Consider the following 17,158-nt stretch of genomic DNA (forward strand, 5'->3'; position numbering starts at 1 on the left):
TCAAGGATTCTCCTTCTGGTATGGCCAGCATCTCTCTCTCTCTCAAGCCCACAGCACCTTCCTACAGAATCAAAGCCACTTTGCAAATTACAATCCCCGACAGGAACAGATTACTCAGTAAGTAAGGTAAGCACAGGCGTACTTACGAATCTGCAACGTCAGCCTCAAGAGAAGCTGGATCTGATATTTTAGTTTGGAGTAATGTTAAAATTGTTAAAGTAATATATTTTGTTTAGACAAAGATATGGGTAGAAAAGAAAAACATTATTAACTTATCTAGAGAGGAACAGAGTTAACAGGTTTAACATTTTAGTATTTTTCTAAGCAGTAAACATATCAGCAAATTGGAATTACACTGAGTATTTGGTAACAAAAGCATTTTTATCAGTTAATAAATTATAAGCATTTTCCTTCCATATCATTAATACTCTCTGAAGTGCTTTTAATAACCATATAGTATTTCATCCTATGTATGTGCCATAATCTAACTAATATCTTACTGTTGAACATTTATGTTATTTCCTAGCTTCCACCATTACAAATAAAAGTCTCGTGAACGTTATCGTAAATAAGCCATTCCAGGAATCTCTGATTATCTCTTTAGGGTAAATTCCTAGAAGTGGAAACATTAGGTTAAAGGGAACGAGCATTTTAAGGCTTTTGATACTTATTGCCAAACTGCCTTCCAGAAAGGGTTATATCAATTTATATCAGTATTTGAAAGTTTCATCAGTGTTTGAAAATTTCTCTGAATTCTGACCATATTGGATAGTATCATTAAAAAATTTGCCGATTTTATTTTTAAAAACATCTTATTTTAATACATACTTAAAAATATTAGTGAGTTAGATATTTCTGTAAATGTTTACTGACCATTTGTGCTTCCCCTGTGCTATCATCTGTACTATGTCTTGTTCATCTTTGTATCCCTAGTGCTATGTTGGCACATTGTCTTTGTGTGCCATTAAGTCGATTCCGACTCATAGCAACCCTACAGGACAGAGTAGAATTGCTCCATAGGGTTTCCTACGCTGTACTCTTTATGGGAGCAGATGGCCCAGGTCTTTCCTCCCGCGGAGCCGCTGGTGGGTTTGAATCGCCAACTTTCGGTTAGTAGTTGAGTGCTTAACCACTGCACCACCAGGGTCCTTGGCACACAGTAGGTACTCAGTAAATGTTCGTTAAATGAGTAGGCTTAGATCACAAGGGTTTCAGTAACCTTTTTATTCCCATTCTAGAATTTATAAACCAGAATCTACATTAAGAACATTCAGGAATTTTTTTTTTTAATAACATGCACAAAATTAAATAATTCAATTAGAGAGATTTTTGAAATTTAGAAACAAGTCAACGGAAAAACCTGAGTTTAATTTTACTTTCAATATAATTTTTTTTTCTTTTTTGGTAATTAAAACTTCTCCTAATCAGCATACCACTTATCGATCATCGATTTTACAATATTAAATGACTAAAAGTGCTTGGTTCTTTGCCATTAATAGTGAACACTTACTGGGTGCTTACTCACACCAGGCATAACTTCATGAGATAAACGAAAACCCATTTCTGTCCAGTTGGTAAATACTATTATTATCCCCATTTTATGGGTCATGAAAAAGGCTGAGAAAAGTTACATGGCCTGCCTAAGATCACCAGCATTAGTCTGATTCTGAAGCCACTGTGCTATCTACAGCACGGTTTGTTAAATGCAGCATTCTACTCAAGTCCTTATTTAGTAGCTCAAAAGAGTTAATCGACACACGTCCATTGTTTATAAGGATAATACCTCTAGTAACAGTCACTATTTGGGTGTAACTGAAAAATGACAGATGACTGCTCTAAAAACTTTACACTGAACACTCAAAACCAGTTATAATTTAAAAGACGCCATTCACGCAAGAGTGTGCTGGGCTCTCTCGGGTGCATTGCTGTTATTAACTCAGAGGTCTAAACTTAAACACTTTACGGTCACTGTTGTAAAGATCCCTCCCATCTAGGATGGAGAGAACAGTCAACAGGAAGCGGTAACACAGGATGGGTAGGGCTTCTCAGCAGGAAGAGTTCTGGGGAAAAAAAAGGAAAACAAGAAAAAGAAAAGGGAAAGTGGAGAAGAAAGTTTTTTTTCTGGGCCACCTCCAGTAAAAATCAATGAGATAGTGGAATCTTCCGCATTTATATTAGCTACGTTATTTAAAGACAAAAACATACTGGTAAATCAAAGTTGTTAATTGGATATGCTAAAAACCCACTGCTGTTGACGTGATTCCAACTCATAGCAACCCTATAGGTCAGAGTAGAACTGCCCCATAGGGTTTCCAAGGAGCGCCTGGTGGACTTGAACTGGCAACCTTTTGGTTAGCAGCCGTAACTCTTAACCACTACAGCACCAGGGTTTCCTTGGATATGTTAGGTCTACATAAATTAACCTCTTTCCCAAAAATACAATGTACGTATTTTGGAGTGACAAAAGACTGCACTTGTTGGATGTACTTTCCCTTCACGCACAACAACAACAACAAGCATTTGCATGTTTTTAAACCTGGAATGTGGCTTGGATTTGGATTCTGAGTCTTCCCATAAAGAGTGGGATAAACATTTTAGAGTCCTTTTTCCTCTGCAAATTTTGCCAAAAGATGGGTACCTGGATTGTACTAGTTTCCCAAGTCTTAAGGAAAGAGTATGAACTGATGTTGTCTAAATATCAGGCGTATAAGAATGTTTTTCTCTCCCCAGTTAAACAGATTCAAGAATCTTTCAGAGCCAAGCAGATACTCAGGCTAAGCCATTTCTTTAAACACAGAACTGTAATACAGTGAATCACCACAAAAAGAATCACTAAATTGAAAAATCATATGTAACTAAACATGACTCATTTTTACCATCCTTTAACTCTTCTGGGTCTAAGCTCAAGCTCTTAATTCTCATTCCTTTCTCCTCCCTGTGTCTGACACCCACTCATCTCTTTTCCTTTGCAAAATCCCTCTATTTTGCTGTCCTTTTTAATAGTCTCTTCCCTAGCCTCCTCTTATCTGGAATTGGAACATTGCTGCTAGAAATTTTCTTGGGGATCACAGGTGAAACCTTTCTTCTTTACAGATGAGAATGCTGAGGCCTAGGGCGGCTAAGACCCTGCCCAAGACCCACGAGTTAGAAGGGAACCCAGTCTTCTGACTTTCTACCATGGCCCCAGGATTACCCTCGATTAGTTTTTCTACATGTACTCTCTTATTAACGTGGTTCATCCTACTCAGAGCTGTGAGAAACACCTCAAAAAATGCTCCTTACCTTGTGAGTTGTTCTTTTTTCTCAGCAGATCCAGCGATCACCTCAGTTTACCCTTCAAGATCTTTCATCAGCCATCACTCTGGGATGACACTTGTAATTTTTTGGCCACTATCTACCATATTGTTTTGGGTAAGTCATCATGTTTAAGCTCTTTCATGCCACGTGATTAACATTGTATTCTGGGGCTCTGTACATGTTTCTCCCACCTCAAATGCCTTACCAAGCACCAATTCTTGTCCTTTAAGGAAGATTCTGCTCTTATGAAGAGGTTGCTTCAAGACAGTCCCAAAATATTTCTCATTTGTGTATTTTGTCTTGCTACTAAAAGGAGTTCCTGTGTTTCACCAAGAAGCATAGAACTGCCCAGAACACTAGATTCCACCAGTACAAAGGGAAACGGAGGGCTTTTATCCTAAAAGATCTCCTAATCCACCCAGTCTTATCGTGGAAGTCAGGCTGATTTTCCTTCCACAGTAGAATTTTGCTGCCTACACCAAAAACAAGTCTATATGGTGAACATCAATTCAAGGGTCTCTAAAGAAATAATTACAAATGTCAATATTTAATTGTATCAATGCCAAATAAGAATCTTCCTGCTTTAATCTTCTCTTTATTAAAATTTTTTCATTAGTATTTTCTACTATAATATGATCTATTAGTAAAATAAAATCAGTATTGTATTAGATCTGTATCACAATGACCAAAAAACATAGGGACATAGATTTTATAATAATTATTGTTTATGACAAAGAGTTTCCTTTACCTGGCCAAGAATTCTCATCCCTGAGTGTAACAGTTTCTTTGCAGCTTTATAATAAATGGTCTCCGGCTTGTTGAAAATCATGGCATTAGTACACATTAGTTTGAAATTATCCTGTAGAGAGAATATTAAAGAGAAAAATACATTAAAAAAAAATAGAGTAACTCTTCAAGTTTTAAAACATATAGATCCTCTAAAACTTAAAAGGACTTTTTCTTCAACTGTTCACTAAGGAATACTACATAATAGCAATTTATAATAAAAAAAATTTAAGACTCACCAATGAAACAAATATTGCTAAATTAATTTAAATATGCTACAACATTCTTTTCCAAGAATTTAAATATTTTATAGTAACTGTACATAAACTTTAGATTTCAGAATAAAAATTTTAAATGAGCTTCTTCAGCATAACCTTACTGCACACACAAAGAATTAGAAGAAAATGTTTCTACTTTACACATAATAGAACAATCTCAGATGAGGAGCTACTGTAATTTAAAAAATTATTCTTAGTTTAAAACATTTTAAATTTCCATTTCAGAATTAAATATTTTATTTCAGTTCTTGAGTGAAAATTGGAAACAGTGCTAAATTATCACAATATTTCCTGTCAGATTCAAATGAACTAAACAAAAATGTTAAAATATTTAGTCATTTTAAGTATCTGAATACATAAGCTAACATCATCATAAGCTAAACATAATTGGCAGAATGCTGCAAAATCACGGCAATATGAAAGAAAACATATAACCTCAAGGAGTTAAAACATGTAAGCAGAATAACCAAATTATGAAAACTGTATTTTTGGTTTAAATTTCAAAGATGCACATGTACTGGAGAACTCAATCCCATTACATTTTTTCTCGGTTAAGACATTTTCATATTATACAAATGTGAGTAATGATGCCAAAGCCTTGCTAAGTTAAAATGATCAAAAATCAACAAAAAGGATTCCCCTCCCCCAAACAATCCAAAACAAACACATGCAAAATTCACTGTTTACTAATCAGTGATGAGAACTAGAACACTGAAATGGAATGAAAATAGGGAGACGGAATTCTACTTCAAGATATACAAGGAGACAGATGGCTATGCATTCATACTAAATAACCACTGAGCCAGAGAGTACTGGGCTAGAATGACCACAGACCTGATCTGTGAAGGTGATTTACAGACTGCTTAAAACTTAACTGTAACATGTGAGGCTTCACTGAGCTTTTGCGTAACGGTACTTGGTCATTCAAAAAGATGAATGACTATTCTGCACACACTTTACACAAATTTTTCACTTTAGCAGTCTAATGAGCTGACTAACCTAATACATACTACTTCAGGCTGTTGAACTTCCCCCAGGAAAAAAAAGATAATGCAGAAAACTTCAAGGAGTCAAAAATGTTCTTTCATTTCAACTGATAAACCTTAGCCTCCTTTGCTCAAAAATACAAGGGAGGAGGCGGGGCCAAGACGGCGGACTAGGTGGACCCTACCGCGGATCCCTCTTGCAACAAAGACTCGGAAAAACAAGTGAATCGATCACATATATAACAATCTACGAACCCTGAACAACAAACACAGATTTAGAGACGGAGAATGAACAAATACGGGGAGGCAGCGATTGTTTTCAGAGCCTGGAGCCAGTGTACCAGTGAGGTGACCTTCAGCGCCCGATTTGAGGCAGAGCCCAGGCAGGCAGACGGCACAAACGAGGGGCCCAGCCCTGACCCCCGAACTCATTCCGGGAGGGGGCCCAGCCAGTTTGCGCGGGCAGCGTGGCGGCGCAGCCGGTGGAAAAAGTCCCTAGGAGGCAGTGACTGGTCTTGGAGCGGGGAGAGCAGCGTCCCAGCCGGGGAACAGTCCCGCTGGGATTTTGGAGTCCCCGGGAACGGCATAAGCACACGGAGCTGCTCCACCCCCCTGAACTAACCCCGGGAGGGGGCCCAGCCAGTTCGCGTGGGCACAGTGACAGGTCTTGGAGCGGGGAGAGCAGCGTCCCAGCTGCGGAACCGTCCCCCCGGGATTTTGGCAGGGCACGGGCGCGGCATAAGCACGGGGACCAGCTCCACCCCCCTGAACTGACCCCGGGGGCGGCCCAGCCGGTTCACGCGGGCGGCGTGGCGTCGCAGCCCGTGGGAGAAGTCCCAGGGAGGCAGTGACTGGTCTTGGAGCAGGGAGAGCAGCATCCCAGCTGGGGAACCGTCCCGCCGAGATTTTGGCGGGCCGCAGGCACGGCATAAGCGCGGGGAGCAGCTCCACTCCCCTGAACTGACCCGGGGGGGGCTCAGCCAGTTTGCGCGGGCGGTGTGGCAACGCAGCCGGTGGGAGAAGTCCCCGGGAGACAGTGATGGGTCTTGGAGTGGGGAGAGCGGCGTCCCAGCCGGGAGGCACGGTCACGGCGCAGGCGTGGAGGGCTGCTCCACCCCCCTGAACTAGCCCCGGGGGCGTGCCCAGCCGGATTGCGCGGACGGCGTGGCGACGCGGCCGGTGGGGGAGGTCCCCGGGGGGCAGCGACTGGTCTTGGAGCAGGGAGAGCGGCGTCCCAGCTGGGACACGCGGTCGTGGCGCAGGCGCGGGGAGCTGCTCCGCTCGCCTGAACTGAACCCGGGGGGGGCCCAGCCAGGTCGCGGGAGCGGCGCGGCGACGCGGCTGGTGGGACGTGGAGTCCCCGGGAGGCAGCGACTGATTTTGGAGTTGGGAGTGCACCGTCCCAGTAGGGCAACCTTGACGTTGGGCATGGGGCTGACAGCGGAGGATCTGACCGTGACTCCAGCGGGCCAGACCCCCCGGGGGCAACCTCCACACAGCCAGCACATATAGGCGACGCGCCCCGTGGAAATCTCAGATATAAGAGTCATTCCAAGCAAGACAAGCAACTGTGGCTATATCCTGAGGTGCTACTCTCCTATCTCTCTGATCCCTCACCCACCCTCCCTAGGCGGCTTCATTAACATCCGAATAGCCTGAGCCAGAGGGAGAACTCTGATAGGGATTTGACTGCATTTTTTTTTTAGCGGATTTTGTGGAAAAACTAGTTTCCCAGTGATGGCTCGGAGACAGCAGTCCATATCAAACCACATAAACAAGCAGACCATGACAGCTTCTCCAACCCCCCAAACAAAAGAATCAAAATCTTTCCCAAATGAAGATACAATCCTGGAATTATCAGATACAGAATATAAAAAACTAATTTACAGAATGCTTCGAGACATCACAAACGAAATAAGGCAAACTGCAGAAAAAGCCAAGAACACACCGATAAAACTGTTGAAGAACTCAAAAAGATTATTCAAGAACATAGTGGAAAAATTAATAAGTTGCAAGAATCCATAGAGAGACAGCATATAGAAATTCAAAAGATTAACAATAAAATTACAGAATTAGACAACGCAAGAGGAAGTCAGAGGAGCAGACTCGAGCAATTAGAATGCAGACCGGGAAATCTGGAGGACCAGGGAATCAACACCAACATAGCTGAAAAAAAATCAGATAAAAGAATTAAAAAAAATGAAGAAACCCTAAGAATCATGTGGGACTCTATCAAGAAGGATAACTTGTGGGTGATTGGAGTCCCTGAACAGGGAGGGCGGACAGAAAACACAGAGAAAATAGTTGAAGGACTCCTGACAAAAAACTTCCCTGACATCATGAAAGACGAAAGGATATCTATCCAAGATGCTCATCGAACCCCATTTAAGATTGATCCAAAAAGAAAAACACCAAGACATATTATCATCAAACTCGCCAAAACCAAAGATAAACAGAAAATTTTAAAAGCAGCCGGGGAGAAAAGAAAGGTTTCCTTCAAGGGAGAATCAGTAAGTTCAGACTACTCAGCAGAAACCATGCAGGCAAGAAGGGAATGGGACGACATATACAGAACACTGAAGGAGAAAAACTGCCAGCCAAGGATCATATATCCAGCAAAACTCTCTCTGAAATATGAAGGCGAAATTAAGATATTTACAGATAAACACAAGTTTAGAGAATTTGCAAAAACCAAACCAAAGCTACAAGAAATACTAAAGGATATTGTTTGGTCAGAGAACCAATAAGATCAGATATTAGCACAACACAAGGTCACAAAACAGAACGTCCTGATATCAACTCAAATAGGGAAATCACAAAAACAAATTAAGATTAATTAAAAAAAAATACACATAACAGGGAATCATGGAAATCAATAGGTAAAAGATCACAATAATCAAAAAGAGGGACTAAATACAGGAGGCATTGAACTGCCAGATGGAGAGTGATACAAGGCGATATAGAACGATACAAGTTAGGTTTTTACTTAGAAAAATAGGGGTAAATAATAAGGTAACCACAAAAAGGTATAACTCCATAACTCAAGATAAAAGCCAAGAAAAACGTAATGACTCAACAAACATAAAGTCAAACACTATGAAAATGAGGATCTCACAATTTACTAAGAAAAACGTCTCAGCACAAAAAAGTAGGTGGAAAAACGAAATTGCCAACAACACACATGAAAAGGCATCAAAATGACAGCACTAAAAACTTATTTATCTATAATTACGCTGAATGTAAATGGACTAAATGCACCAATAAAGAGAGAGTCACGGACTGGATGAAGAAACACGATCCGTCTATATGCTGCCTACAAGAGACACACCTTAGACTTAGAGACACAAACAAACTAAAACTCAAAGGATGGAAAAAAATATATCAAGCAAACAAAACAATAAGCAAAAAAGAAGAGGAGTGGCAATATTAATTTCTGACAAAATAGACTTTAGACTTAAATCCACCACAAAGGATAAAGAAGGACACTATATAATGATAAAAGGGACAATTGATCAGGAAGACATAACCATATTAAATATTTATGCACCCAATGACAGGGCTGCAAGATACATAAATCAAATTTTAACAGAAGTGAAAAGTGAGATAGACACCTCCACAATTATAGTAGGAGACTTCAACACACCACTTTCGGAGAAGGACAGGACATCCAGTAAGAAGCTCAATAGAGACATGGAAGACCTACTTACAAGAATCAACCAACTTGACCTCATTGACTTATACACAACTCTCCACCCAACTGCTGCAAAGTATACTTTTTTTCCTAGCGCACATGGAACATTCTCTAGAATAGACCACATATTAGGTCATAAAACAAACCTTTGCAGAGTCCAAAACATCGAAATACTACAAAGTATCTTCTCAGACCACAAGGCAATAAAACTAGAAATCAATAAGAGAAAAACTAGGGAAAAGAAATCAAATACTTGGAAAATGAACAATACCCTCCTGAAAAAAGACTGGGTTATAGAAGACATCAAGGAGGGAATAAGGAAATTCATAGAATGCAACGAGAATGAAAATACTTCCTATCAAAACCTCTGGGACACAGCAAAAGCAGTGCTCAGAGGCCAATTTATATCGATAAATGCACACATACAAAAAGAAGAGCCAAAAGCAGAGAACTGTCCCTACAACTTGAACAAATAGAAAGTGAGCAACAAAAGAATCCATCAGGCACCAGAAGAAAACAAATAATAAAAATTAGAGCTGAACTAAATGAATTAGAGAACAGAAAAACAATTGAAAGACTTAACAAAGCCAAAAGCTGGTTCTTTGAAAAAATTAACAAAATTGATAAACCATTGGCTAGACTGACTAAAGAAATACAGGAAAGGAAACAAATAACCCGAATAAGAAACGAGAAGGACCACATCACAACAGAACCAAAAGAAATTAAAAGAATCATTTCAGATTACTACGAAAAATTGTACTCTAACAAATTTGAAAACCTAGAAGAAATGGATGAATTCTTGGAAAAACACTACCTACCTAAACTAACACATTCAGAAGTAGAACAACTAAATAGACCCATAACAAAAAAAGAGAATGAAACGGTAATCAAAAAACTTCCAACAAAAAAAAGCCCTGGCCCGGACGGCTTCACTGAAGAGTTCTGCCAAACTTTCAGAGAAGAGTTAACACCACTACTACTGAAGGTATTTCAAAGCATAGAAAATGACGGAATACTACCCAACTCATTCTATGAAGCCACCATCTCCCTGATAACAAAACCAGGTAAAGACATTACAAAAAAAGAAAATTATAGACCTATATCCCTCATGAACATAGATGCAAAAATCCTCAACAAAATTCTAGCCAATAGAATCCAACAACACATCAAAAAAATAATTCACCCTGATCAAGTGGGATTTATACCAGGTATGCAAGGCTGGTTTAATATCAGAAAAACCATTAATGTAATCCATCACATAAATAAAACAAAAGACAAAAACCACATGATCTTATCAATTGATGCAGAAAAGGCATTTGACGAAGTCCAACACCCATTTATGATAAAAACTCTTACCAAAATAGGAATTGAAGGAAAATTCCTCAACATAATAAAGGGCATCTATGCAAAGCCAACAGCCAATATCACTCTAAATGGAGAGAACCTGAAAGCATTTCTCTTGAAAACGGGAACCAGACAAGGATGCCCTTTATCACCGCTCTTATTCAACATCGTACTTGAAGTCCTAGCCAGGACAATTAGGCTAGACAAAGAAATAAAGGGCATCCGGATTGGCAAGGAGGAAGTAAAGTTATCACTATTTGCAGATGACGTGATCAGAAAACCCTAAGAAATCCTCCAGAAAACTACTGAAACTAATAGAAGAGTTTGGCAGAGTCTCAGGTTATAAAATAAACATACAAAAATCACTTGGATTCCTCTACATCAACAAAAAGAACACCGAAGAGGAAATAACCAAATCAATACCATTCACAGTAGCCCCCAAGAAGATAAAATACTTAGGAATAAATCTTACCAAGGATGTAAAAGACCTATACAAAGAAAACTACAAAGCTCTACTACAAGAAATTCAAAAGGACATACTTAAGTGGAAAAACATACCTTGCTCATGGATAGGAAGACTTAACATAGTAAAAATGCCTGTTCTACCAAAAGCCATCTATACATACAATGTACTTCCGATCCAAATTCCAATGTCATTTTTTACGGTGATAGAGAAACAAATCACCAACTTCATATGGAAGGGAAAGAAGCCCCGGATAAGCAAAGCATTACTGAAAAAGAAGAAGAAAGTGGGAGGCCTCACTCTACCTGATTTCAGAACCTATTATACAGCCACAGTAGTCAAAACAGCCTGGTACTGGTACAACAACAGGCACATAGACCAATGGAACAGAATTGAGAACCCAGATATAAATCCATCCACGTATGAGCAACTGATATTTGACAGAGGCCCAGTGTCAGTTAATTGGGGAAAAGATAGTCTTTTTAACAAATGGTGCGAGCATAACTGGATATCCATTTGTGAAAGAATGCAACAGGACCCATACCTCACACCATGCACAAAAACTAACTCCAAGTGGATCAAAGACCTAAACATAAAGACTAAAACGATAAAGATCATGGAAGAAAAAATTGGGACAACCCTAGGAGCCCTAATACAAGGCATAAACAGAATACAAAACATTACCAAAAATGACGAAGAGAAACCAGATAACTGGGAGCTCCTAAAAATCAAACACCTATGCTCATCTAAAGACTTCACCAAAAGAGTAAAAAGACCACCTACAGACTGGGAAAGAATTTTCAGCTATGACATCTCAGACCAGCACCTGATCTCTAAAATCTACATGATTCTGTCAAAACTCAACCCCAAAAAGACAAACAACCCAATCAAGAAGTGGGCAAAGGATATGAACACACATTTCACTAAAGAAGATATTCAGGCAGCCAACAGATACATGAGAAAATGCTCTTGATCATTAGCCATTAGAGAAATGCAAATTGAAACTACGATGAGATTCCATCTCACAGCAACAAGGCTGGCATTAATCCAAAAAACACAAAATAATAAATGTTGGAGAGGCTGTGGAGAGATTGGAACTGTTATACACTGCTGGTGGGAATGTAAAATGGTACAACCACTTTGGAAATCTATCTGGCGTTATCTTAAACAGTTAGAAATAGAACTATCATACAACCCAGAAATCCCACTCCTCGGAATATACCCTAGAGATACAAGAGCCTTCATACAAACAGATATATGCACACCCATGTTTATTGCAGCTCTGTTTACAATAGCAAAAAGTTGGAAGCAACCAAGGTGTCCATCAACGGATGAATGGGTAAATAAATTGTGGTATATTCACACAATGGAATACTACGCATCGATAAAGAACAGTGACGAATCTGTGAAACATTTCATAACATGGAGGAACCTGGAAGGCATTATGCTGAGCGAAATTAGTCAGAGGCAAAAGGACAAATATTGTATAAGACCACTATTATAAGATCTTGAGAAATAGTATAAACTGAGAAGAACACATACTTTTGTGGTTACGAGGGGGGAGGGAGGGAAGGAGGGAGGGAGAGGGTTTTTTATTGATTAATCAGTAGATAAGAACTGCTTTGGGTGAAGGGAAAGACAACACTCAATACATGGAAGGTCAGCTCAATTGGACTGGACCAAAAGCAAAGAAGTTCCCGGGATAAAATGAATGCTTCAAAGGTCAGCGGAGCAAGGGCGGGGGTCTGGGGAACATGGTTTGCGGGGACTTCTAAGTCAATTGGCAAAATAATTCTATTATGAAAACATTCTGCATCCCACTTTGAAATGTGGCGTCTGGGGTCTTAAATGCTAACAAGCGGCCATCTAAGATGCATCCATTGGTCTCAACCCACCTGGAGCAAAGGAAAAAGAAGAACACCAAGGTCACACGACAACTAAGAGCCCAAGAGACAGAAAGGGCCACATGAACCAGAGACCTACATCATCCTGAGACCAGAAGAACTAGTTGGTGCCCAGCCACAGTCGATGACTGCCCTGACAGGGAGCACAACAGAGAACTCCTGAGGGAGCGGGAGATCAGTGGGATGCAGACCCCAAATTCTCATAAAAAGACCATACTTAATGGTCTGACTGAGACTAGAGGAATCCTGGCGGCCATGGTCCCCAGACCTTCTGTTGGCCCAGGACAGGAACCATCCCCAAAGACAACTCATCAGACATGAAAGGGACTGGTCAGCGGGTGGAAGAGAGATGCTGATGAAGAGTGAGCTAATTATATCAGGTGGACACTTGAGAGCGTGTTGGCAACTCTTGTCTGGAGCGGGGATGGGAGGCTAGAGAGAGAGGGAAGCTGGCAAAATTGTCACGAAAGGAGAGACTGAAAGGGCTGACTCAATAGGGGGAGAGCAAGTGGGAGTACGGAGTAAGATGTATGTAAACTTATATGTGACAGACTGATTGGATTTGTAAATGTTCACTTGAAGCTTAATAAATGTTAATAATAAAAAAAAAAAAAAAAAATACAAGGGACACACTTCTCTCTCTTGTCATCCTAAGAGAAAGATCATAGGACAACCCTTCTCAAGAGAAAAAAAAATTTTTTGAAATATTTTTCCATTAAGCAAAAATAAGGTCAGAAGCATGTTGGGAAAACAAAACAGTTCTAGCTAAATTTTCAATAGAAAAAAAGCTGGGGCAAGTTTCCGAATCTCTGAATACAAGAGCCTATAATTCATGTTTTTCAGAGCAAGAGAAATATTATCTACACATTTAAATTGATGGTGATAGAATTAAATACTGGTGTTTTTCATAAATCTCAGCTGATCTACACAGGGTGAAAAAAAGAGACAAAGCAAAGATAATGTTTAGAGTCTTATCTTCCTTCTGCACATAATTAGGGCCCAGCCTTTAGGTCAAGTGAATTCTACAATGTTCATGTGGAAAAAATAAAGGTAAAATAGATTATTACCTAGAGCCAGCTAAGTTTGTACTGATACAAAACAGATTTTAAAGACAGTTTGTTTTCCATGGAAAAATAAAATGAAGAAAAGTGTACTCCTCGTATCCATATATATCAAGACTCTTAAAAGAGGGGGGGAAAAAATTAACATTAGGAATGTACATTATCTTGGGGCTCATACATTCTTTACTGTTGATTTTTTTTTTTTCCTTCTCCTTCTTAAAACTGAAGAAAATATGTGCAAAAATTATAGTCTAAGTGAACTCAGGGAGCAACTGACTTACATTAAACTAGAAAATGTCTTTAAATTGCTGTTTAGTATTTTGGACAAGCCAATTAGTTCTCTATTTTAGAATATACACACACCTGGTATATCTAGAAAAAGAAATTCTACTCTAATTATACTTTCATTAAAGTATCAATTTTACCTGTATTGATAAGAAGTTAAAAATCTATTTTGGAATACATATGAAACTCAAAATTTCACTAAAGATGGCTTATTTAACCTGGTTTTCTATCCCTGAGCTCATAAAAAGTTTTCTAAAAGAGAAAAACACAAAGATTTTGGATATTAAAATAAATTTAATTCTTTGCAAAATAAAAGGTCAATCTGAAAAATTCTGAATACCAGACCTCCAGACTATACCAGGATTTTGTATGTGGAGGATTCAAGAGTTTGACTAACAAATGAGTAAAGACGTGAGAGTTTTATTTTGTATTAGAGCTCAGTATATTTCTCCAATCGAAATCTAAATAATTATAATTACCTTCAGTTCTTCTATGGACTGGTAGTTGTTGCTCTTGATCTTTTCTTTCATGGAACTAAAACCCACTGGGTGTTTAATGATCATGGAGTAGCCGGGAGCAATAAGATCAGTCACAGGAAATGAAAAGAAAGCACCTGGGTCTTTTCTGTGAAGATATGAAAAAAGCAATCTTTATTTTATTTCTACTACAAACAAATCTACTGGTGTAGGAGCAGATGCTGGAGAAAAACTCTTTAGATGTAAAAAGAATTTGTAGTTTGCTAACACGTTTTTCACTGAAAACCGAAGGAAAAATTGTAAAGACTAATAACTATTTAATAGCAAGGTTAAGATGTTTTACGCACTAAGACAGAACTTTTCCTTTTAAATATATAACCTAATTAATTATTAGCACATCCTACAGATGTGAAAATGAAGCAGAACAACCTGGACTAACAACCAATGTCTTGGCCTTTGGGAGATTAGTACGGCATATTGTTACTAACCATGGGAGAAAAAGCTGAAATGATTACTATGAACGCATATCTGCAATTTCCATGTTAATTACCAAAAGGCTTGGACTCTGGATGGGCCACAGAATTACTGCATCCATGTGTATATGTGTACTTTCTCAATCAATGGATACAACTTCTATTGCATGCATGCACATGTGTGTGCTCAAAAAACTGACACTGAGAAAGGTCTTCATAATACCGTAAATTTGAGAACTTTCTATTATAGTTTTCAACTCTGGCTGCACATTAGAATCATCAGAAGAACTTAAAAAAAAAATTCCTATGTGTGTGTGCTGGGGGGGAGGCCCACCCCAGACCCATTAAGTCAGAATACAAGGTCCTGAAGGTTTACCCCCAAGTTTTCTTCTGAGAGTTTTATATTTAGGTCATCGATCCCTTTTGAGTCCATTTTCATATGTGATATGACGTAGGGATCCAACTTCTGCCTTCTGTATGTGGAAATCCAATTGTCTCAGTACCATCTACTAAAGAGGTTATTCTTTCCTCATTGAATGGATCTGGCACCCATGTCGAAAATCAACTGGCTATAGCTATATGGGTTTATTTTTGGACTCTCAATTTTATTCCACTGGTCTATATGTATATCTTTATACCAGTACCACAGTTTGGATTACTATGAAATTGAGAAGTGTGAGTTGTATTACTTCATTTTTTCTCAAGACTGTTTTGGCTATTTGGGGCCCTTTGTAATTCCATACAAATTTAAGTACCTGCTTTTCCATTGCTGCAAAAAAGGCTATTGGAATTTTGACAGGAATTGCATTAAATCTGTAGATGGCAGCATTAACATTCCAATGTTAAGTTTTCAAGTCCATGAACATGAGATGTCTTTCCATTTATTTGTTGTTAGCGGCACTCAAATTGGCTCTGGCTCATGGCAACCTTATGCGTAACAGAACTAAATGCTGCCCAGTGCTGTGCCCCCTTCATGACTCTTGGTATTTTGAGTCCGTTGTTGTGACTAGTGTGTCAATCCATCTCACTGAGGGTTACCCTTGTTTTTGCTGACCTTCTACTTTATCAAACACAATGTCCTTTTTTAGCAATTGGTCTGATGCGTCCAAAGTAAGTAAGCCAAAGTCTCACCATCTTTTCTTCTAAGGAGCATTCTGGCTGTATTTCTTCTAAGACTGACTTGTTCATTCTTTTGATAGTTGTTATGGACTGAACTGTGTCCCCCGCAAAATGTGCATCAACTTAGCTAGGCCGTGATTCCCAGTATTGTGTGTCCTCCATTTTGTGATCTGATGTGATTACCCTATGTGTTGGGAATCCTAGCTTCTATGCCTGTGGTTATGATCCTATTTGAGTGAGTGTCCATTATGTTAATGAGGCAGGACACAATCTACAGAATTACATTGTATCTTGAGTCAACAAATACAAAAGGAAGAAGTGAAGAGAGAGGGGAGGGACCTCCTACTGCCAAGAGAGAAGAGCCGGGAGCAGAGCATGTCCTTTGGACCTGGGATCCCTGTGCTGAGAAGCTCCTAGACCAGGGCAAGACTGATGACAAGGACCTTCCCCCCTCCTGAGCAAACAGAGAGAGGAAGCCTTCCCCTGGAATTGGCGCCCTGAATTCAGATTCTAGCCTCCTAAACTATGACAGAATAAATTTCTGTTGGCCAAAACCATCCATTTGTGGAATTTCTTCAGTTCCTTCAGCTTGAGAAATGCTGATTGTGCCCATTCCTTTTTGGCTTTCTAACTCCAAGTCTTTGCACATTTTCTCCTAACTTTATCTAGTCTTCTCAAATTACCCTTTGAAATCTTCTCTTCAGTTCTTTTACTTCATCATTTCTTGTAACCTCTTACTTTCTTCATGTATGATGCCCTTAATGTGTTCCTACAACTTCTTGGTCTTTATTAGTGTGTAGTATGTCCAATCAGGTGACATGTATTCAACGTTGTACTCTGGCTCTCCTGGACTTGCTTTGATTTTCTGAAACCTGAACTTGCACAAAAGCAACTGATGGTCTGTTATCACAGTCAGCCCCTAGCTTTGTCTTGACTGGTAACACTGAGCTTCTCCATCGTCTCTTTCCACAGACGTATGGTCTTTATAGGAGTCT

At 39.3% G+C, this 17,158-nt stretch overlaps 1 protein-coding gene across 1 annotated transcript in view; it reads right to left on the minus strand.

Moving 5' to 3' along the window:
* Positions 1-17,158, minus strand: part of LOC126065066 (bromodomain-containing protein 7-like) — a 98,300-nt gene that overhangs the window by 38,543 nt on the left and 42,599 nt on the right. The window contains 2 exon segments of the mRNA XM_049864734.1: positions 4,046-4,156; positions 14,575-14,719. Coding sequence (XP_049720691.1) covers positions 4,046-4,156; positions 14,575-14,719 — 256 coding nt within the window.

The sequence above is a fragment of the Elephas maximus genome, chromosome 21, assembly GCF_024166365.1.
Source record: "Elephas maximus indicus isolate mEleMax1 chromosome 21, mEleMax1 primary haplotype, whole genome shotgun sequence".
In the NCBI taxonomy this organism is placed as follows: Eukaryota; Metazoa; Chordata; class Mammalia; order Proboscidea; family Elephantidae; genus Elephas; species Elephas maximus.